The sequence below is a fragment of the Schistocerca nitens genome, chromosome 4, assembly GCF_023898315.1.
Source record: "Schistocerca nitens isolate TAMUIC-IGC-003100 chromosome 4, iqSchNite1.1, whole genome shotgun sequence".
In the NCBI taxonomy this organism is placed as follows: Eukaryota; Metazoa; Arthropoda; class Insecta; order Orthoptera; family Acrididae; genus Schistocerca; species Schistocerca nitens.
Window position 1 is genome coordinate 890,718,185 of NC_064617.1, and position 25,346 is coordinate 890,743,530.

Genomic DNA, 25,346 nt, shown 5'->3' on the forward strand with positions numbered 1-25,346 from the left:
TCGAAGTGCAATAGAAAATAAACAATTACCGCTGTTCTTTATTGCGAAAAAGCAGTTCGTGAGATTGAAACAAACACCTTTCCTTGCTATCGCCTGAATTAGGAGTCTTATTGCATGTTTGGTTTAATTAATTAATAGAATATGAAGCAATTGGTATAAAGAATGCTTTTTTCCAAACTTTCTATAAAAGAAAGTCTGCTATCAAGACATTGCTTTTGTTCTATTACTTTATTTATGACTGAACGTTTCTAAAACTGAAGACACTCGTCCGTGCTCTGCACTGCAGTCGAGATCTGGCAACGTCGTTCTCTGTTTATTGGCTGACTGTGTTTTGTGACGTCAGATGCGCAGAACGAACCTAAACTCGGCCGCCAAGATATATGACGCGCACTTTAGTTTTGGTAGTACATTACCACCATCCTCAGGACCCACCCCTGCCAAAAGTGTATTTGAGTTCCTTGGTGGGTCATTTCATGTCAGTTCAACCAGGGGCACCAGCTCATAGTCTCAGATTTGACTGAAATTCAGTACACTAATTCTACCATGTGTGAAACACTCATGTACAAAGTATTAGTTTCCCCTGCAAATTAGTTCCAGAATTATGACTTGTGAAAGAAGGTGGCGTGACCCAGAAATTGCAACCCGCATCTAGCAATCTATCTTCAGACCCAACTTCAGGTCTTAATAACTTTGGAACTATTCCGCACAGTCCAGTGAAATTTTTACAACCCAGTAACATCCACTTAGAGAACACACTCTATGAATCAAAACACCAACAACATGTTTTGAAGGGAAAATAAAAAATTCCAAAATGTGATTAAAAAAATGTAATATGTTAAAAGGTACATATTGTAAGTGCCCTCTATGCCAAATATAATTCACTCAAAAAGGGTATAAATTTTTTTTTTGTAAGCTTAATGTGGCCTAAATACACACAGAACTCATCATGCCCGTATTAGTCAGAAAAACTGAATTACATGCACACAAAAATACAAAAATTTGAAAAATTACCTGAATAACATGGATTTTCTAAGTGTGGTAGCACAAAAGGGACAAGTGGTATCCAAGCCAAATTTCACACACTGCATAAGTAGACCATAATGATATATATCTCAAAATTTCAGCATGTTATTGCAAGACATTTGTGTACAATGGAAGTTGACAGATGTATTTGGCGATGTGGCCACTGTACCACAACACAATTTTGTAAAAACATATCGTAAACTGTTCTACCTCTTCTTATCCTCTCCCACAACTGTTTAATCACTAAGCAATAACAGGCAGACAGATTAACACAACCTATCATTAATGTTTACTGCACCTTAACTGCTAAAAACCAGTCGATTGTGCTTCGAACAGAAGTTCTCCCACACTTTAGCTACTGTACACTGTAGATTGAGTCGCAAATTGTACTGTCTTCCTGACACTGTGGTAGGAACTGTCATAAGAATATGTTCAAAAGGAATCCAACAGTTGTCTGCCAAACATGGCTAATGAAATGATCTTGCTGGTGCCATGAAGTTCACAAATACATCACCTTCTGCTTCACAGCACTCTGCAACACATCCTAAGTACCATTTGTCATCATAAATAGCAATAACATAGCAACCTGGTTGCATGTTGCTGCTTTTGCTTCTGAATCCTGAGTCAGACACACTGTGAAGACACATGTTGTGCATGAACCTATAGTTATAACCGGACAGTCTGCTCATCTGCATATTGTCCGAGTCCACTGGAGAGAAGTGATGATGGCTCTTTGTGCCTGCAACAGTTTTAACGTGTTCTAGTTTGCTTTTTAGCAACTCTTTGACTGATTTCACCTCATCTTTCAGAACATAGAATGATTGTATGCGAGAGATATTTTTCTGTACCGAGGTAAATAACTGAAGAGGTGTTAGAATGTGACCTTCTGTAGGGTGCTGCAGACTAGCTTGTGATGCCATGCACTTAATGGCAGCACCAATACCATCACATACATTTTTACCATGACTTGTTGCGAAAAAATTCCATTCTGCATGAATCTGAAAATCATGGTAATGCATGCATAAATTTTTGAGATTTTTAGTTTTTGTACAGACTAGCTGCCCCATCACTGAAGTATTTCGCAAATTGTATGTGAGGCAGCTTGTTTTTCACATATGCCATGACAGTGGGAATATCGGCATGAACTGCAATGGCATCATGAATTAAACAGTCACTAAAAACGCACAGGTTCATGACGACACATCACCTGATTCACCTCTATAGTAAATCGCAAACAGCTGGAGAGTTGCTTGACTGTTGTCCCAATGATATCCTTGCATGGCATCGAACTGTAAATGAATAATTTTCAGAAAAGTCTAGTATTACTACAATTTCATCTTGTTTCAAATTATCCTTACAAAACTGGAGATAAGCTGATTGTGCTGTTGCTGTGAAGCTGTGCGTGGTCAGTTTGTCTGTTTTTTGAAAACACATTTCAACCAAATCTTCCACTGTACTTAGCTTTGTTTCAAGACTTGTGCGATCCATGTGTGTCCATTGTTTATAAGCAACAAGTTCATCGTCATCCATAAGGAGTTCACCATACAGTTTGTTATTCATGTGTTCTGCAAGATTTGCCTTACCAGGACACTTTTCACACCTGTGTATCATGCACTGGTAGGAACTGATCTCACACACTAGCAGCTTCATTGCACCTTCGTAATCCAGACCAGAATCCTTTACAGCAGCAAACATCAGCTTAGCATTTTGATGGGTCTCACATACACAAACACTGTGTGTGTCCCTTGCACTTACAGGCACAACCCATTTTGGCCGAAGATTGAAAAAAGATGATAAACCTACTTTGGTATTGGGATGCTTTTCCTTTCCTTGAATTCTACATATAGTTCTGATATGTTGCATAGCAACAGTCTTTTTTGCATCTGTACATGTACATTTCCCATTTTCACCGTTACATAGTCTGTTTGTTCTAGGCATTATTCGGCTGTAGTCATTATTTTCCTAAAACTCCGACACTAGCACCTTTATTTCTGAACTCAATTGCTTACCCTGAGCCTGCTGATGTTGTGGAAGCACTCCTTGGGTTGCTTTTATTTTCCTAGCTTGCTTTACCATATACGTAGAAACATTGCATTCCTTTGCAGTGTAGTCAATAGACCAGCTGGAAGGTACAAGGGTAAGAATAGCTACTTTTTTCTGGCGTGTGGATATGGCACATTTTTCTTTCAAATCATGCACAATTTTTTCCAAATCAGAGCATTTCTGGCATGATTTCTGTTCCTCTGGAGCAGATAGTTCTTCCTCTTCCACCATTAGTGTGTCAGCTATTTTGTGTTTTAATTCCATTTGAGCCTCTTGTAGTTTTCTTCTACCATAGCTGGACCTGTCTCTTTTCCCAACTTTTGTGTCTTCATGGGACACAAACCAAGAGCAATCACTGAAGTATTTAATTGCTCATCCGCTGTGGGGTTGTAGGTGGCTGATATTCTTCATCACTGTCATGTAAATTATCAGAATATTCTCCATTTTTTAGCAGTGTAACACACCTGGAACATAACTTCTGTCCTGGTTTCATGTTAAGTCCCATGCACTGATTCACTTTCAATACTGATTTTATATCAATTTCTCTGAGGCTGTACTTCACTGTCTTCTTATGAATCCGAAATGAATCAAAACAACTTCTTTGTAGGAAAGAATACTTATCCAGAAACACTTTCATATGATGATTACAAACACTAAACTTTCCTGGAACTGTACTACTTCTGCCCACAGGGTATATCCTGGATCTCCATAGCAACAAATCTTGGTCCAACTCATCCAGATAATACAGTACAAAGCAAATGCCACATTTAGTTCCATATGTTGTTTTATGACATTCAGACACTTGTGCTCTACCAATACTGCAACTTGTTTGAACAAAAGCACCACTAGTACACTCTTCTGCCTCCATACTGACTTTCCACAACAAATGGCTCTGAGCACTATGGGACTTAACTTCTGAGGTCATCAGTCCCCTAGAACTTAGAACTACTTAAACCTAACTAACCTAAGGACATCACACACATCCATGCCTGAGGCAGGATTCAAACCTGCGACCGTAGCGGTCTCGCGGTTCCAGACTGTAGTAACTAGAACCGCACGGCCACCCCAGCCGGCCCACAGTTTCCACAACAGTACTAACCAGTCTGAACTAGAATCTTAAACACATGAGTAACCTCTAATTGTTGCTTGCTTCCTTTGTTGTTCCTGCCTAACAATGACTCATTCTGTCCCTGAAAACTACCATTGTTTAACTTTCTGTTGCCTGATGGTTCCCAACAATTGCTGTAGCTTTATCTGAAACAAGCTGTCTGCATCATCACTATTACTTGCTAAATCATGTTAAAAGAAACGTAACCAAATACATCTCTGTCAGCTTTTATTGTACACAAATGCCTTGCAATAACAAGTTGAAATTTTACCACATATTATATTATTGTCTACTTATGCAGTGTTTGAAATTTGGCTTGGATATCACTTGTCCCTTTTGTGCTACCACACTTAGAAAATCCATGTTTTTCAGGTAATTTTTCAAGTTTTTGTATTTTCATGTGCATGTAACTCTGTTTGTGTGACTGATATGGGCAAGATGAGTTCTGTGTGTGTTTAGGCCACATTAAGCTTACCGCAAAAAAAATTTATACCCTTTTTGAGTGAATTATATTTGGCATAGAGGGCACCTACAACATGTACCTTTTAACATATTATATTTTTTTAATCACATTTTGGAATTTTTTATTTTCCCTCAGAAATATGTTGTTGGTGTTTTGATTCATAGAGTGTGTTCTCTAAGTGGATGTTACTGGGTTGTAAAAATTTCACTGGACTGTGCAGAATAGTTCCAAAGTTATTAAGATCTGATGTTGAGTCTGAAGATAGATTGCTAGATGCAGGTTGCAATTTCCGGGTCACGCCACCTTCTTTCACTAATTGGCAGGGGAGCTTAAAATTTTGTACATGAATGTTCCACACTTGGTAGCATTGGTGTGCTAAATTCAGCCAAATCTGAGACTATCAGCTGGAACATTTTCTCAAATTGGTTGAATTGACATGGAATGACCCTGGTGCATTTACTGTGGGATCCATGTTACTAGCACACAGGGGCTAGCTTTCATCATGAGTGTATAATCAATGTGCATTGGAGACAACACATTGTCGAGTATAGACTCTTGATGAAAGCTAGCCCATGTGTGCTAGTAACACGGATTCCACAGTAAATACACCAAGGAAATCAAATACTCTTTTGGCAGGAGTGGGGCCCGAGGATGGCGGTAATGTGCTGCCAAAACTATTTGTGTGATACAATAAAGACATTCTCAAGATATAACTATGCTGGTACTTTCTCACATATATTAACAGCAATAGTTATGGAACTTCATAGGGTAAACAAACAAAGCAAGTGGTGTCATGTGTGGTTTTTTACACATTGTTGCAACCCCTAAAACTTGGCTTACAAAAGTAGGGCATGTGACTATAATGAACAAATTTGTTCAGAAAAAGGCAGCTAATATTGTATTATCACAAAACAGGGGAGAGAGTGTCGTGAATGTGATAAGTAAGTTGGTGTGGCAATCATGGGTTTTATTGCAACAAGATCTTTTTACGAAACTTTAAGTCACCAACTTTCTCCTCCAAATTCCAAAATAATTCATACTATGTAGATGTAGATAACTGCCCAAACATGCTATACCCATGTGTCTTAATATTATCAAGTGGTATGGCATGTTCATGGGATGTACTCTGCCTGCTTGGTGTTATCATGGAGCTACTTAAGCCAATTGGATCAAGGCATAGGTCTGTTCCTACATTAACTTGCACTTTAGCCTCTGGGGTATACACTTGTGTGTGTGTGTGTGTGTGTGTGTGTGTGTGTGTGTGTGTGTGTGATAAAATGTCCTGTGGCACTCAAGCTGTGGTTTTTATTCATTTGTTCTTGTCCAAGACCCCATAAAATAGAAACAACACAATTATTAAGCAAAATTGTAATTTACAGTATTAAAACAAACCTAACATAACCAGTCAACTTGTTAAAAATACACTATTAATAATATAAAACACTGGAAACTCCAGGTAGGAATATCAAAAATGCAGGAAAAGACAGATTGCTACTTACCGTAAAGAAGACACATTAAGTTCAGGGCGTCTACATTGACAAAGAAAAATAATTCCCGGATTTCCCGGTTGAAAATGCACTTTCTCCCAGGTGAAATACACTTTTTCCGTGTTAAGTGACAGTATACTTTTTCTCCGCACTTATCAATACTTTTATGGTTTTATACCTCGGCGTAGAATTTCCCGGCACTTTAGAAAATGAAACTCAGGGGAAAAAACACGTTTTGGAAAGATATTTGATGTGCAGCAACATACACACTGCATATTTCCGTGTTACGAAGGTATAAATTCGAATTCCACCAAACACCGCATGTTACTTTCTGAAGCATTAAAACCGAGATTGCGACGCGCTTTTGTAAGCCAGTCACAGCTCATGTCACCTGATCTCGCCAGCTGATGACAGCACTTGACACGTGATGTAGTCCGCCAATAGCAAGATCACTCTTAGGTAGCGCGAACACACAAATAAGAAAAATTAATGACTTAAATTAATGTACAATTGTTGCTACAAGAAAAGCAAAGCTATCACATATAAGACTGCTAAACTGCAAGAGAAGCTAAGCTTGTTGATCTTTTTTGCGCGTCATACATCACATAAATGCGCCAGTAAATTTTTTTTAATAACGACGTAAATGTCTGATCTTCTGGGCTCGAAATTCTTCATATGGTCGTCCCCAAAGAGTTGATTTTTAAATGAGAGTCAAACGCTCTGTGATTTAAAAAATTCGTCGTACACTCTCTCACATAGTTTATCTTAGATAAAAGGAAATTTACTTTGAAAGTAATGCTTTTCAAAGCAATATTCGCAATATTTTTCCGTGACCTATTAGAAAGGTACATTTCAGCAGTTGCCAGAGAGCGCCAGATAACAGGCGTCACTGCACTTGCGCAGCTACGATGCAGGAAGCCCGCATGTTCGTATGTGTGAAACATTAAAAGATCTTGCATTAAAACGAATCTAATGTAAAAAACTGTCACGTCACGCTCATTGGAGGCAATTTGTTGTTACGAAGCACTGCACAGTCTTCCTAAAGCCTTTGACACACTTTGCTGTTGGCAGAAGCTTGTATGAGCACTGTGTTTTGTTGTTGTATATGGCGCCTTTTCTTTGCGACTTAAGTTTTATTTTTGTTTTCCTCTCTCGTTCATGTTTTGTTGCTGCAGTATTATTTTGCAGAAGCGGGATACAGTAAATTTTTTTGTTAGAGTATTGGTTCTTACCAGTCAAAATCACAAAAATTTAACTGAAAACTAAAACAATGAAAAATTCCCAGAACTCAAAAAGATGCCCAGGTTTTTCCCGGTTTTCTCCCGGATGAAAAAATTCCCGGGTTTTTCCCGGGTCGTAGACACCCTGAAGTTGCAGACAGCCACAATTAAAAGACACTTACATAATGCTTTTGGCCACAGCCTTCATCAGCAAAAGAGGAATACACACCATTCATACACACAAGCAAACACACCTCATGCACTTGTAACCGCCAACTCCAGCATCTCTGCCAGAATGCACTCTGGAGTTGGCTGAAGTTGGTGGTCATGTGTGCATGAAGTGTGCTTGCTTGTGTGTATGAAAGGTGTGCATTTCTCTTTTGCTGATGAAAGCTGTGGCCGAAAGCTTCACGTAAGTGTCATTTAATTGTTCCTGTCCACAACTTAACATGTCTTCTTTACAGTAAGTAGCACTCTGCCTTTTCCTACATTGTTACTATTAATATAGTATGTCCTGTGGTGGTAATGGAAATTGTGTCCACCAAGGTTTTCAGGTGCTTAAATTTCAAAATTAGTCCAGAAAAAACCAGCCTGAATAGCCTTTTTATTTGCTGCAACCTTAAGGTTGCAATATCCACAGCACTCATAAGTACTAACGTAGCCCCTTTCTTCAAATTTCCTTTATACCGGGATATACCCATCCTTCGATGATACAGGACTTTCCAAGTTGCACAAGGGAGTTCAGAACAGCCAGAATTGTTTCATGGGTATATTGGAACAAGTTCTGCAACAGCTCTACTTGGAACTTATTAGGTACAGGATTTATCTTAGTTTTCAATAATATGTTTTGGATACTTGAGAGCATTGCATTTCCATAAAAAGAGAAAGGTTGGCCTTCAGTTTCAAAGAATATAACACCAGATATAATTTTGTGCTTAGTTTTATGTATGTAATTGATTTTCTACTTTATTTTGACTATTCCTAATTAATATCTTTCATTATAGGGTGAAATCAGTAATTGTTTCGTAACTTAAATTCTACTGTTGACTTATAAACAAATATAAATTCTATAATAATTATAAACATTTGGAGGAACAACTAATAGCATTATTTAAGTATTTATTTGGCTCAATTCGAAAACATGTTAGCAAAGCCAGCTCTTAATATTAATTACAAAGTTACTACCAGTTTTATCAAACTATTGTTTGCATTACTATACATGTTAATTTCATGATTGAAACAAATAATTCGGAATAACTCACGTAGTAGAAGAAACTGTTAAAAAGACACAATTTTTCAATTTATTCAGATAATTTAATGAGTTAAGTTTTAATTGTAATTTCTGTAAATTATACATGTAATGTGTAGTTTCAGTGCCTATTATTGTGATGATATATAAGGGCCCAATTTTTGGTCCAGAAACAGTCAGTCCATGGCCGAGTTTCAGACAAGGAACCCATATTGGTTAGATCAACAACAATGCATCCACTTAACTGTGAAATAGGTGTAATAGGCCGTATGCTGAAACAATGACAGTGTCTGTTCAATACATACCATATTACGCAGCAAGAACTGTGTGGTTAGGTTTTCACTGCTCGTATATCTTCATCAGGAAACTATTGTAGCAATATGTTGATGTTTGCTTGCAACCTATTCTGGCCATATAACTGTGTATTACTGGGGGTTGTGAACAGTGAAAGTAAAGAACAGTGAAATTCAAATGTGCACCTGTTCACTTCCACCCCCATTTTTCAGCCAGTGTAGCAATGCAGTACTTCGACTCCAAGGACAATCAACGAAGAAATAAAGGGCGCACATCACAAACTGCATAAAAAGATCCTACCACCTAAAAGTACAAAGCATTGTCCACCTAAAAGTACAAAGCATTGTCAACCACTTGGTGATATTTATTTTACCAGCACAATGTAGTAGGGTGACATATAGAAAAGTAAATTCTTTGTAAGAAGGAGAATTCAATCAAACTGTAGGACTGAATTTTTATTTTCATATTAAAATCTGTCATATGTATACGCAAGTGCACCACAGTACCAACCTACAAGATATAGCAACCAAATAACAATAGAAATATGATTTATTAAAAATAAAGAACATATTCTCCTCTCTTGTCTATACAATGCTGCATATTACATTCCATTATTCAAAGCAGAACTGTAGCACTTGTTCAATAATTCTTGTCTTTTTGCTTTTACCTGGTCCATAGACAAATTGTGTTCCCTTCAATGCATTTTTCACTTTTAGGAGCAGGAACAAGTCGCCGAGTGGGGTGGGGGGGGGTGGGGGGTCAAGATCTGGTGAATATGGAGAATGCTAGAGCACAAGAAAGTGTTTCCCCATTAAAAACTGCTTCATAGATAGTGCACAGTGAGTTGGAATGGTGTACTGGTGCAGAATCCAAGAGTTTTTCCGTCACAGATGTGAACCTTTATCCATTACTCTTTCCCACAGCTGGGTTATGATACTTTGTAGTATTTCTGACTAATAGTTTGACTCTAAGGCAACCATTCAGTCACATGGAACACCCTTGATTCTTAGTGATCTGGGGTTCTTCCAGTGTCTTTCTAGGTCATCCTAAAAAATTCATGTTTCATCAGCTGTGATGACACTTGTGAGCAAGTCAGGTTGTTGTGCGAGTTGTCCCATGATGTTAAGGCATATGTTCTTCTAATTGCCTTTTTGTTTGACAGCACTACTCTTGCATAAATTTTTGCTATGTTGAATTCATCATGTTAAATTTGTCTTACAGACTCACTGTTAGTGTTTATTATGCTGGTGATCGTATACGTGCCAATCTTTGCAGAGAATTCGTTAATTCTTTGAATGTTTTCTTCAGTTCCTGCAGTCACAGGTCAACTTGGGTGCTCATCATCTTTCACCTCTTACTGACCTGCAGACAACTGTTTTCTGCCAAACACCTCCTTTAACATTTGAATACATTCCACTGGAAACTTTTTAATTTCATTAATACTTCAACAAGCTGTCTACTCCAAACCAAATTTCAAATGCCTCGTTTCTTCCAGGTTTTTTATTGATTAATTCTAATTTTTAAGATGATGTATATTTTGATAGTAGATTGAGGATTTTATAGTCCTATCAACTGCTACACTCATTTGGAGCCACACTGAACCTTATAGGAGATTTTAACAGGGTAAGGGCGAAAAAGTGTTTATGCACATTCGAGCTTGCTACTTACATGTTATTACCAGAGTGCACAAGCCACAAAGAAATCCTACTTTGTAATTTATTTTAGTAACAAAATATAAGTAACACTGATAAAAATTTTGCCCCCGTCAAAATCCTTGCAGGATCCAGCTACAAAAAGTTAACTAATCTGGCAGATCAAAATATTCTTTTAAGCCAAATTGTTACATAATATCTAAATAATTATGAAAACAAAAACAGTTGCGTACATATTGTTAAAAACATGATTAAATTAGAAAGTCTTATCTCTTCAATTTCAAAAAATTGTTAATTTCCCATCCAAATTTTATCTGAATTATATTAATAAAAGTAACAACACAGTCTTCCTGTTTTAGAAATATTATACTTTTAATGTAACATATAAGCTTTTCTTTGAGGTAATGGCAATTTTTAATTCTTCATTAGTTTAGTTGTTATTTTTAAACTAGTCCACTGACTTCATTGTTTTTCACACAAATTTCCACCATATACCAGTGTAGCTTTGGAAAATAAACATAAAATAAAAAAAAAATTGTGGCATAGCCTTAATTGTTACATCTATTTCTGATGCTTTAGGTGCTGCTTCTTGTAAAAAATTTTGTTTTTGATCTCTAGCTCTTTTTTCTTCTGAAGTAGCCATTTTTGCCTTTCTTGCACAACTGTCTTGTTTCTCTGTTCTTTCTTCTTCTTAAAAAATTCCACATACACTCCTGGAAATGGAAAAAAGAACACATTGACACCGGTGTGTCAGACCCACCATACTTGCTCCGGACACTGCGAGAGGGCTGTACAAGCAATGATCACACGCACGGCACAGCGGACACACCAGGAACCGCGGTGTTGGCCGTCGAATGGCGCTAGCTGCGCAGCATTTGTGCACCGCCGCCGTCAGTGTCAGCCAGTTTGCCGTGGCATACGGAGCTCCATCGCAGTCTTTAACACTGGTAGCATGCCGCGACAGCGTGGACGTGAACCGTATGTGCAGTTGACGGACTTTGAGCGAGGGCGTATAGTGGGCATGCGGGAGGCCGGGTGGACGTACCGCCGAATTGCTCAACACGTGGGGCGTGAGGTCTCCACAGTACATCGATGTTGTCGCCAGTGGTCGGCGGAAGGTGCACGTGCCCGTCGACCTGGGACCGGACCGCAGCGACGCAGGATGCACGGCAAGACCGTAGGATCCTACGCAGTGCCGTAGGGGACCGCACCGCCACTTCCCAGCAAATTAGGGACACTGTTGCTCCTGGGGTATCGGCGAGGACCATTCGCAACCGTCTCCATGAAGCTGGGCTACGGTCCCGCACACCGTTAGGCCGTCTTCCGCTCACGCCCCAACATCGTGCAGCCCGCCTCCAGTGGTGTCGCGACAGGCGTGAATGGAGGGACGAATGGAGACGTGTCGTCTTCAGCGATGAGAGTCGCTTCTGCCTCGGTGCCAATGATGGTCGTATGCGTGTTTGGCGCCGTGCAGGTGAGCGCCACAATCAGGACTGCATACGACCGAGGCACACAGGGCCAACACCCGGCATCATGGTGTGGGGAGCGATCTCCTACACTGGCCGTACACCACTGGTGATCGTCGAGGGGACACTGAATAGTGCACGGTACATCCAAACCGTCATTGAACCCATCGTTCTACCATTCCTAGACCGGCAAGGGAACTTGCTGTTCCAACAGGACAATGCACGTCCGCATGTATCCCGTGCCACCCAACGTGCTCTAGAAGGTGTAAGTCAACTACCCTGGCCAGCAAGATCTCCGGATCTGTCCCCCATTGAGCATGTTTGGGACTGGATGAAGCGTCGTCTCACGTGGTCTGCACGTCCAGCACGAACACTGGTCCAACTGAGGCGCCAGGTGGAAATGGCATGGCAAGCCATTCCACAGGACTACATCCAGCATCTCTACGATCGTCTCCATGGGAGAATAGCAGCCTGCATTGCTGCGAAAGGTGGATATACACTGTACTAGTGCCGACATTGTGCATGCTCTGTTGCCTGTGTCTATGTGCCTGTGGTTCTGTCAGTGTGATCATGTGATGTATCTGACCCCAGGAATGTGTCAATAAAGTTTCCCCTTCCTGGGACAATGAATTCACGGTGTTCTTATTTCAATTTCCAGGAGTGTATTTTGAATGAGCATCTTGTGCAGTGTGAATTAGGCTCTTAAGAGACTGAAACACTACGCACCACCAACATTCTGTACAGCATCGTGAACAACCCACAAAGCACCAAGACTTTCCTCATGCTGATTCTCTATTAAGCAGTCTGAATTAACAGAGAACCCTTTTTCAAGAGCAATATTTTCATGAGAAAGAATAAGTACCATCTTCACAAACAAAAGGGATACTGAACAAGGCTTTGGCAAGACTGCAAAGAAAGAAAACCAGAATTTATCCAGAGTCTGTGTGTCCAAATTGAATTTCTGTATTGCTTCAGCTGCACCAGGCAAATTGCTTTTGCTGTATTTTGTCTGCTTTTGCTCCCAAGAACCACTGATTCTGGGTGCTTAACATATCTAAACAAGACAGAAGTCACTGCTGCGCTATTGCAGGCTGTTCTGCTATAATACGTGGATCACGACAGGAGATAGCTCTTGTCAACTCAAAAGAAAGAGGATATCTATCCACCATTTTTTAAGGGTGGCCAAATACACCTCACAACACTCATATTGAACATGCAACATTGTAGTCCTGGCAAATTCTTGCTTTCAAAGCACGATTAGTTTAAAAACCTAAGCCAACTTCTTTGGCAATTAAAATACGTTGATGTGATGCAAGATCACTTTTTGATAATGAAGTTTTATTCTCTAACACATGTTTCTTTACAATTCTGACCATTGCAGAAGTTACTAGATATGCAAGTTCTCGGTAGGGGAGAGGTGCCGCCGGCTTCTCTGTCTGAAAGTTTCTCAAAAACAGTTCAACTAATGTTGAAGCAGTAATAAAAAATGATACCTTTGCTGGGAGAAGTTTATATTTCAGAGTGTTTGAGACAACTTTGAAATTATGATTATTTTGTTCAGAGGGTTTTTCAAGGAACCTAGCACTATATTTGCTCTCATGGCTACCCTCACCTTTTCAATCCACTGAACTGAATAAAACTTTAGAGGAAAAACATTATACTGTGTACTCAGCATGAAGTATCCTCTTCTAGACAGTGAATCTTTGCAAAGAAAATATAAACTGATCAAAAATTCCATTATTTTCCACTGTGTAGCTATCATGCCATCTTTAAAAGCAGGATGTACCACATGCAAGCCAGAACTATATATATCAAAGGAGAGTAGCACTTTTTTTTTTCTTCTGATCACTTGCTTTAGTGCTGCTGAGAAAGACTGAAGAATAATATTTTGTTAGTACATGCCCAAGCTTCTCATCACAATAATGTACTAGAATGTCCCTTTGTTGCCATTGGGACACCTTACTTAAGCTTTCATCACAACCCAATAACTATAAAAGAACATTTTTCAAGATCTGTTGAAAATCTGTTTTGAAAATATGGAGATACACCATGTACTACACCGAAGAACCAAAGAAATTGGTACAGGCATGCGCATTCAAATACAGATACAAATAAACAGCCAGAATACAAAGCTGAGGTCGGCAATGCCTATATAAGATAACAAGTGTCTGGCGCAGTTGTTAGATCAAGTACTGCTGCTACAATGGCATGTTATCAAGATTTCAGTGAGTTTGAACATGGTATTACAACCAGCGCACAAGCGATGAGACATAGCATCTCCAAGGTAGTGATAAAGTGGGATTTTCACATACGGCAATTTCATGAGTGTACCGTGAATATCAGGAATCCAGCAAAACATCAAATCTACATCTCTGCAGCTGAAAAAAGATCCTGCAAGGACGGGAACGACAAAAACTGAAGAGAATTGTTCAATGTGACAGAATTGCAACCCTTCTGCAAATTACTGCAGATTTCAATGCTGGTCCATCAACAAGTGTTAGTGTGCGAACAATTTAACAAAACATCATCAATATGGGCTTTTGGAGCTGAAGGTCCACTTGTGTACCCTTGATGACTGCATGACACAAAGCTACATGTCTCGCCTGGGTCCTTCAACACCAACATCAGACTGTTGATGACAAACATGCTGCCTGGTTGGACGAGTCTCGTTTCAAATGGTATCGAGCAGATGAACATGTACGGTTATCGAGACAACCTCATGAATCCATGGACCCTGCATGTCAGCAGGGGACTATTAAAGCTGGTTGAGGCTCTGTAATGGTGTGGTGCGTGTGCAGCTGGAGTGATATGGGGCCCCTGATATGTCTAGATATGACTCTGACAGGTGACACATATGTAAGCATCCTGTCTGATAACCAGCATACATTCATGTCCATTGTGCATTCTGACAGACTTGGGCAATTCCAGCAGGACAACGTGACACCCCCCACATCCAGAATTGCTACAGAGTGGCTCCAGGAACTCTCTTCTAAGTTTAAACACTTCTAATGGCCACCAAACTCCCCAGACATGAACATCATTGAGCATATCTGAGATGCCTTACAACATGCTGTTCAGAAGAGATCTGCACTCCCTCATACTCATACGGATTTATGGACAGTCCTGGAGGAGTCATGGTGTCAGCTCCCTCCAGCGCTACTTCAGAAATTAGTCGAGTCCATACCATGTTGTGTTGTGGCACTTCTGTGTGCTCGTGGGGGACCTATGCGATATTAGGCAGGTGTACCAGTTTCTTTGGCTCTTCTGTGTACATGGTACATATGAGGTTGGTTTGAAAAGTTCTCGGAACGGAATAGGGAAAAAGTCACTAAAACTTCATTTATTTTTCAATGTAGACTTCTTGTAGATTAATACACTTGGTCCAACAATGTTCCAGTGCCTTGACCCCATCCTGAAAATGAGTTTCCTCCAGGCCTGCAAAATAGTTGCCAACTCCAGCTATCAATTCTTTGTTTGAAGTGATTCTTCATCCACCAAGAAAAATTTTCAGTTTTGGGAAGAGATGGAAGTCTGACGGAGCCATATCAGGTGAATAAGACAGGGATGGCAACAATTCATACCATAGTTCATGTAATTTTGCCACGGCGACAGCACGTGTGCGGGCGCCCATCTTGCAGATAATTTTTTCATTTTTAATTCTTCAGTTAAAATGTGATATACCCTTTCAAATGACATCTGGCAAGCATGAGCAATTTCACGCAGTTTCAATTGGCAACCCTCCATAGCCATTTTGGGCACTTTTGCAATGATTTCTTGAGTAGTAACATATCTTGGCCGACCACAAGGTGGATCATCATCTAAGCTCTTCGGACCAAATTTAAATTCATTTTTCCACTTGGCAACAGTTGAATATGAAGGAGACAAGTCCGCCAGTGTATTCTGGAAATTGGCATGAATGTCCTTTGCTCTCATATCTTTCTTTACGAAATACTTAATCACTACTTGAATCTCGATTTTTTCCATCTTCGCAAATCACTACGCAGGAACAACAGAGCCATGTCACCGCCACAGCTCTCCTCCAAGAGCACTGATGTGGCACGTGTTTACAGGCAACAGTCCATTGAATATCGTGAACAACTCGTTGCGCTAGTGCTGCCCTCATGTGGTGATTCTGAGAACTTTTCAAATCACCCTTGTACTAATTTGTCCTTTTTTTAATTGTATTTTTCTTGCAAATTCACTATAAGGGAACATAGCTTTCAAATTTGTAGCAGTGTCTGCTGCACTTAGAAAATAGAAATGTCTTTCAACTGCAGTCAAACACCACACTATTTCTGCTTACAAATTTCTGAGTCCACTTCCTGAGATTATGGCTGATGCCGGTGCTTCAGACGCGCTTCCTTGTTGAGAGTTGGATACTTGTGCTGTCACTAACGATTCTCTGCCTTCTAGGAAAAATATATATTTTGTAACAATGTACCTTGTACACGCTTGTCGGATAAATTCAATAAAAATTATGTTTTCTAAAATATCTCACCAATAACACTATTTTCTGCAATGCTCTCCTGTTTTAAGGAAGACTATTGGAAAAATAGCTTAATTTCACATTTTTTGTTATAGTATCAAGATAACGATAAATAGTTTGGACACGAAGAGAATAGAAGCTTTCGAAATGTGGTGCTACAGAAGAATGCTGAAGATCAGATGAGTAGATCACATAACTAATGAGGAGGTATTGAATAGAATTGGGGAGAAACGGAGTTTGTGGTACAACTTGACAAGAAGAAGGGACCGGTTGGTAGGACATGTTCTGAGGCATCAAGGGATCACAAATTTAGCATTGGAGGGCAGTGTGGAGGGTAAAAATCATAGAGGGAGACCAAGAGATGAATACACTAAGCAGATTCAGAAGGACGTAGGTTGCAGTAAGTACTGGGAGATGAAGAAATTTGCACAGGATAGAGTAGCATGGAGAGCTGCATCAAACCAGTCTCAGGACTGAAGACCACAACAACAACAACAACAACAACAACAAGATACTGCTTGTGCTGATTTGATTTAGTATCACTCCGGAGGGCGGTTCCTCGCATTGATCCTACATCTGTACTTTTATGGCACCGTCTACTATATACAGAGGTTTCAGATTTTGGATCAGCTCGAACCCAAGGATACTCCAACTCATAAAGTGGATTATATCTATAATATTAGAAAGTGTATAATCTACAGCAAACTCAGTTTATTGGTGTTTGTTGCCAGTGTGAAGGCACCTAATTGTTTAAATATAGTATTTTATGTATTTTAAACAGTTCAAAATAATTGGATATTTTTTCATCTTTCCATGCAAAAAAACTCTCTTGTTTTAAATGCATAAAACATTCCTATACTGTGTATCAGCTTCAAAAAATTAATTTAATGATTTCTCCCTGCATGTATATTATTATCATATCAGCATTTTAATTTGCATTAAAACATTCTTAAAAATCAATACATAAGGCAATGAGAAATTAAAGGCTATCAAATTTCATAACATTAATTTTGCAGACTACAACACAACTTTTGTAACATAATTAACAATACACTTAACCCTAAATTTTGTTTAAACTCAAACAAATTCTATGAGTTACCTTTTTTACAGTCAACAGCTATCAATCAACTAAGTCCAGCTGCAAAAAAAGAAGACTATGGACTACACGTAGTGGCAAATAACAAAAAATGTTACCATTTGCAATTATGAAGTTAAGTCCCCCAACCCGATGCTGTTTGTTGTGACATCATCTTGTGCTGTAATCCTGCTGTTTTATAATACTGGAGGTCTTGACCTGGTGTTTATGCATGTTTAACATACCATGTTTATGTTAAGTGCACATAGCTTTTGTACTGCATACTGCAGCAGGAGCTATCACCAGTCCGATAATCGAAGTTTACCAAAAGTGAAGAACATCAAGCAAAAAAGTAAAATTAATCGGATGTGTTGCACTGTGTTTGTAGAAGTGACGTCATAAAGTATTGCCTACATAATAAATTTAATTCCTCTTCAAAATAATAAAGTCCTACACATTAATATACAATATATAAAACATTGGAAACTCCACATAGGAATATCAACAATGTAGGAAAAGATAGATTGTTACTTACCATAAAGAAGACATGTTAAATTAATGACAGGCACAACTAAAAGACAGTTGCACAAAGAAGCCACAGCTTTCATCAGCAAATAAAGAACACACACCATTCATATAAACAAGCAAGCAAACCTCACACACACATGACCGCCAACTCCAGCAGCTCAGGCCAGAATTCATTGGCATTCTGGCCTGAACTTGTTTGTGTCTATGAATGGTGTGTGTTTCTCTGGTTCCCTTTTGCTGGTGAAGGCTGTGGCACAAAAGCTTCACATAAGTGTCTTTTAATTGTGCCTGTCTGCAACTTAACATGTCTTCTTTACAGTACGAAGCAATCTATGTTTTCCTACATTGTTAAAATATATAAAATTAATACTTAAAAATCAAATTCCCAGGTTTTCCTGGCTTTATAAAGATGCTCAAAAGTCCTGTATACATCCTTTTTTTTTTTTTTAAATTCACAGTGCAGTACGCACACTACTGAAGTTCATGTGGTGTCATTTTTCTAAGTCAACCATTATCATAGCACAATTACTAAACAATGTCCTCTACAGCTCCTCTAAAGCTAAGGCTCAAAAGTAAAGCAAAGCAGACAAAGATGAAAGGATGTTTGGTAGTTCCAGAAGTATCAAGGTTAACTACATTCCAATGCCACCTCTTCCCACACAATTGCATAGCTGGAGGTGCACATTCTTGTTATCTAATTGCAACACCCCAAATTCTTTGCTATACATGAAAGCATTTGGATACTTGTCACAAAATATTTCACTTCTATTCTGTAATGTGGTGAACATCACTTTATCTGTTCTTGAGACATGCAGCAGTTCTAAATGTGATTCAAGTGCTGTTATTATTATTTTTATTACTATTATTATTAGTAGTAGTAGTATTTGGTGACACTGCATGTCTGCAGCAATGTCTTTTCACACGACAATACAAAATTAGGAGTGGGAATTATACTTGTCAATTCAAGTTACTGTCACATCCCAAATTTTAAATGTGCATCTTGCATATCATGTAATGAATTTAACACTTAAACAGTGGATAATCCAGGATGCAGTGTAACACACACACACACACACACACACACACACACACACACATTTGACCGCAGTCTCTGGCAGCTGGAGCCAGACTGTGAGCAGCAGCGCATTATGAGAGAGGCAATGGGGTGGAAAAGAGGGGGCTGGACAGGAGAGGGGTAGGGACACAGGGTGGGGCTGGGGGGACAGTAAAGTGCAGCTGGAAGTGTGCAAGGGAAGGGTAGCTAGCTGCAGTTGGGAGGTTAGAGTGAGGGCAGGGGAGCAGAAAAGGAGAGAAGTAAAAAAACTTGGTGCATTTGTGGAATGAGGGTAGTGTAGTGCTGGAATGGGAACAGGGAAGGGGCTAGGTGGGTAAGTCCAATCAATGACTGACGAAGTTTGAGGCCAGGAGGCTACACCACCCACTATCCTTCCACAGTGGTATTCCACCACCCACCAAACCTACACATTATCCTCATCCATCCTTAAAAAACCCCTGCCCCCCCCCCCCCCCAACCCGTTGCCTCACGGCTCATTTACCTGTAATAGACCACCACCTACTCCAGTCCAGTCACAAACTTCACCTATCCCATAAAAAGACATGGCTACCTATGAAACCAGTTAAGTGACCTACAAGCTAAGTTCAAACCACTGTGCTGATTTCTACATGGACATGTCAACGAATAAGCTGTCTCTCCACATAAATGACTACCAACAAACTGTGGCCGGGAAACAACTGGACCACCCTGTTGCTGAGCATGCCCCCTGCGATGATGTCTTTCATTTCAATGACTGCTTCACAGACTGTGCCATCTGGATTCTTCAGACCATCACCAGCTTTTCTGAATTGCACAGGTGGAAAATTTCCCTGCAATGTATCCTACGTTCCCATAACCCTCTTCCTTCAACTTCCATTAGTCATTGTCCCTACCCATCTAGCCCTTCCCTGTTCCCATTCCAGCACTACACAGCCGTCATTCCACCAACATACCCAGTCTTTTTACTTTTCTGTATTTCCACTACCTCCCCTCTCTCCCCCACCATCCATCTAACCTCCCAACTGCAACTAGCTGTCCTACTCTCCACCTTGTCCCTGCATGCTCCCAGCAGGACTTCAGTATCTCCCAACCCTAACCTGTATCCCTTCCACTCCCTTCCCCACCCCCCCTCCCTTGCCCCCACCCAGTTGGCTCTCCCACAATGTGTTGCTGCTTCAAGTCTGGCTCCAGCTGCCAGAGATTGTGGTCATGTGAGTGTAAGTTGTGTGTGTGTGTGTGTGTGTGTGTGTGTGTGTGTGTGTTTGTGTGCACAGGTGCATGTGTGTATGCTGTCTGTTTTTGATAAAGGCCTTGTTGGCTGAAGGCTTTTTTTGCAACTCAGTGTCTCCGCTATATGGTGCGTAGCAACAATCCTTTTCATTATATTGAATTTAACACTTAGTGTGCAACAGACATAATACTATGGCTATTGTAGGAATTGGAGTGTGCAGTGGAAATAATTTACGTCATATCATTACTATCATTTTCCATGTTCTCCAACACATATTTATGGCTCCCACAAATTTCTGTGAGGTATGCAGACCTCATTGTTTCTGCTGCGATGGATGATGATGGTAGCAGCATCACTGGAGAAAATAATTGTTATTTTTGAAGTCTTTATTGTTGTCCCTTGCTTTGTAGGCATTAACTGACAATCAACTTCTCTCTGTTTCATGCTTTTGTGCATTTTTGTGTTGATTTTGTGTTCAAAAAGTGCAGTGAAGAGGAGAAATGTTTTGAGCAAATGGTTTGCTAAGTCCCTCACAAGTCTCCAGAACATGAAAATGAAGTATTTAATGAAGGTTCCCATAATAAGTCATCTGAAAATAGTGTAACACTAGAACTCCTTTTCATTTATTTTTTTTTTTCTGCAGCAAATACTATTAAATTGGAGTTTAATTTAATCCCAGCCATACCAAAATAAGCATGTTTAAAGTAGGTAGTCGAATAAACTTAAAAATGCTTTCAATTTCCAACTACAGAATTCAACACACAAGTTATAACCTCCAAAAAAAATCACAAATTTTAGTCAGTCCCCAGGTAATTCCTGCTACCCATGAGACCCCCACCCAAAGTGTTAAGCATTAAAGCCACAGGCCCTGCTTTCACAAGCTGGAACACAACTATTGTACAGGGTGATTACAATAAAAGTTAAACTTTCAAACCACTGTGGAAATAACACCACTGGTCAGAATGATGTCAAATTGCAATGGAATATTATCAGAAAAGAGGGAAAACATATGGCAGAAGAAAAATAAATAATTACAAAATGCAGCAATAGATGGCACTGTAAGCATCATAATTTAATAGTAGTTGACTACAAATGACAAATGAATTATACAACAATGCCTATGGTGTACAGGTGTGATACTGTTAGTTATGTAAGCCCATCCACCACGGCAAGGTCATGTCACATCAGTTGGGAAAAATAAGTTTTTAATTGTCCTGAGGCCAAAAACCGCATAAATAGCATTAATAAAAATCAAATCGGATTATTAATTTCTGTTTGACTGGCGTAAAACATGTTCAATATGCTGTCCACCGTTTTCTGCCATTTTCTGCAACAGGTTAAAACTGAGGAACAGCATGTTCCACAACTCGTAGAAGTGTTTCCGGGGACACGTTCAGAATGTGCTATGCAATGCCTGCCTTCAATGCAATCAGAACACTGAACACAACATCTTTCTGATAGCCCCACAGCCATAAGTCACACAGATTAAGACCCGGTGAACGGGACAGTCAGGTTGTATGGCAATGGCAGCTGGTAATTCTAGCATTTCCAAAATGGCGCTTCAGCAACTGCTTAACTGGATTTGCTACATGCGGAGGTGGTCTGTCTTGCATAAAAATGAACCCATCCACACATCCACGCTGCTGGAGAGCTGGAATGATGCAGTTGCACAAAAGACACTCCTAGCACTTACCAGTGACGTTATAGGTAACAGGACTGGAAGCATGTGTCGCTTCAAAAAGAGGCCCTATGATAAATGATACCATAAACCCGCACCACACAATGAACTTTTCAGGATGAAGTGGTACTGGTTGATTTGCATGTGGATTTTCCATTGCCCATATTTGACAATTCTGTATACTGACATAACCTGTCAGATGGAGGTGGGCTTTGTCTGTCCACAAAATCTTCCGTGGCTAATCATTTTCCACTTCCATGCAAGTAGGAAATCATGTCAACAGGAAGCAACTCGTGCACATGGATAATTTTGAATGGATAGCAAAGAAGGATGTTTCATAGGATTTTATGCACCGTGCTCATGGGTATGTCCAATGTTCGGGCAATTCTCCGTGCACTACACATTTGCACACCACCACTTCGTCTCCTCCTGCACCGCTGTGGCCACTGCTTTCAGTGATGTTGAATCAATTCGTTTCCTCCCTCTACCAGGTTGCACACGAAAAGAACCCATCTTTTCGAATTTCTGAATCATTTTCTCCAGACCCACAGCAGTCATCGGACCAACGCCTTTTTTCAGACCCTTCAGTGTCCAGAACTTCTGCAGTGCGACTTGTGCACAGTCATCATTCTTGTAATACAGCTTTACAAGCAGAGCACAATCCTCAATTGCGACATCATGGAAAACGTCGCAGACGCTAAAGGAGGAAAAGCCTTGTACCCAGCATGTTTATACCAACTTCAATGGGTCGTGCACATGACAGGCATTTACATTTACGTATTCTGATACATACAATGCCATCTATTGATCAATTTTCACACTATTTTTTTTTTTCTTCTGCCATACATTTTCCCCCTTCTCCGATAATATTCCATTGCAATTTGACATCAATCTGACAAGTGGTGTTATTTCTACAGTGTTTTGAAAATTTAACTTTAATTATAATCACCCTGTACAACTATGAAGGTGAGTTGAATACTATACTGTAGCAATTACAAAAATTACACATCAAGTTTTAGTGGGACATGAAGTGAGTATAGTGGAGAAACAACAGGTATAGCATGGGAAGAATGACTGCTTGTTGAGTTTCTGACTGAGCTGTTATTTTCCTAGTTTTATCTCCATGGCCTCTACAGGATCAATACTTAGGGGACCAAGGTATTTTAATACTTTCTGATCTGAAGACAAGATTTTTGAGCTTTGAATCAGTTCATGTGAGATGTACAGTGTCTTCCATTGTGTGTCTGCCAGTCAAGATTTTTTTACTGTTTCTGTGACATTCTCCTATCAGTCTAATATGTTTTTGATGATTTGTACTGCCCTTCTTTGCATAAACTAGATGCCAGTACCCCTACACTTGAACAGTATTCCCACCTATGGGCCACACAAAAGTTTTGCATGCAATCTTTTTTATAGAAAAATTGGTGACACACATTATCCTACCAAGGAATTGTTGCCTACAATTTGCTTCACCTACAACTATGTGACTGTTCCATGTTATATCTTGGCACATCGTTAGTATCAATTGTGTGGCATGAATTACTAACTAAGGTTAGGAGCCATTAATGTAGTAGTCAAAGGCTACATAACATTTATGCTTCAAGAAATGTATTACATTGTATTCCTCCAGCCTAAGAACTTATTTTCACACAGGCTGATAGGCGTATGTGTGTGTGTGTAAGTGTAGTCTAGCTCAAAAAACAGATTCAGCTGAAGTTATCAGTCTTATTCATTTGCCTTCTGATGATTCAACAGCTCTACTGTGCAGCAAGTTGTTACTTTTACTCCTAAGTTATTTCTATTTACATTCTACAAGGACTTTCCATTGCCATAGTGAAACTGATATTTAGTATCTATCAAATCATTAATGTATAGCATGAACAATAATTGTCCTATAGCTCCTCTCTAGTTCATACCAAGTGCAGCATTACTCTAGCGTCTATACCTGACTCTCTATACAGGATAATATGCTGTGTCTTGCCTATGAAATTATCGATCCAGTTACAATTAATGTTAGGTAACAAGAGGTACTGAATGAAAAGATTTTCACACATATACCAGCAATTCGAAAAATACTAGTTTATCTGATGGGGAACAAGATGTCAACAGCATTATAAAAATTTAGATCTTATTGTAACAGAATTCATAGAATCTGTTTACACTAACCTTGCTTTTCTGGTTGAAAACCAGTAATGAGTTGAGTGCAGTAGCTATTTGTTTAACAAGTTCTTTGTGAATGCCATCTTCCAGTAGCTGTTTTGGATCCACACGGATAATACCAACTAACGTACTTTTCATTTTTAGAATACCTTCTGTGAAGACTGAAACAGCATGTGTTAAGCGTGCAACCTGACAAAGTAAAAGTAGATTATCAACATTCAGCAAACTCTCCATCAATGACCATTAACTTCAAATTCTAAGAACATTTTCTTTGAAAGGAGAAGGAACTATAAAATAATAATCACTTTGCAGATATGATATAAAGGACCATACAACTGTATATGTGCATCCTGCCCAAATATAACCGAAATGAAATGCAATTAGCATTAACGAAGACATATTACTATCTAGTATGACATAACACAATATTAGTTTCACATTAATGGAGCTTTTGGATAACAAAGTGCACTGCTGTCTAATTGCTTTTTTTCAATTGGCAGTTGCACACACCGTGTTTCTCCCTGATAAAAATTGTTATCTCCAAAGTCAATGTCCTCATCTGAAGATGAAGAATAGGTCGCCATTGAAAATACTTAATAAATCTTTATCAACTGAGGATGTTGTTTACAGTTTCTCTCAATAAATATGCCACAGGTTGAAACAGAGCCAGATTACATTTTTGGAGACCTTTTTAAAGCAACTGATAGCATAAATCATGAAATGTTGGTAAAAAAACTGCATTTTAATTAAATTAATGAGTAAAGAAATTATGAGTTGGAAAGAATGAAGAAAGTTGAGCTCAATATTTGTAAGATGGCAAATAGAAAGCATTTTATGTGTGATAACAAATAAAAAAATATAGCTGTAATAATGTACCATAAGCTACTCTTTATGGCATAATCCTTATCACTTCAGGCACAGGGTTACCTTCATAGTCTCGGATGTTATTGAATTTAGCATATGTTAAAATTCAGGAGTAAGTAAGAAACATGTATTTTTTTATTTTCTCCAAAAAATTTCCTGGCTCGAGATACAGGCCTCCAACGATGACACTGCGAACACCATTTTCAAGATGATAATTTCGGAATTTTTTTTAAAAATGCAGTACCTCTGTAACAGTTCTAGGTAT

The 25,346-nt window shown here is 39.3% G+C and overlaps 1 protein-coding gene across 7 annotated transcripts in view; it reads right to left on the reverse strand.

The window, feature by feature from the left end:
• Positions 1-25,346, reverse strand: part of LOC126253432 (WASH complex subunit 5-like) — a 183,143-nt gene that overhangs the window by 54,250 nt on the left and 103,547 nt on the right. For 6 of the 7 annotated variants that reach the window (XM_049954770.1, XM_049954771.1, XM_049954769.1 and 3 more), the window contains one exon: positions 24,224-24,406. The exons of the other annotated variant lie outside the window; for it this stretch is intronic. In XM_049954770.1, the coding sequence (XP_049810727.1) occupies positions 24,224-24,406 (183 nt within the window). The remainder of the gene's footprint in view (positions 1-24,223; positions 24,407-25,346) is intronic. 7 annotated transcript variants of the gene reach the window in all.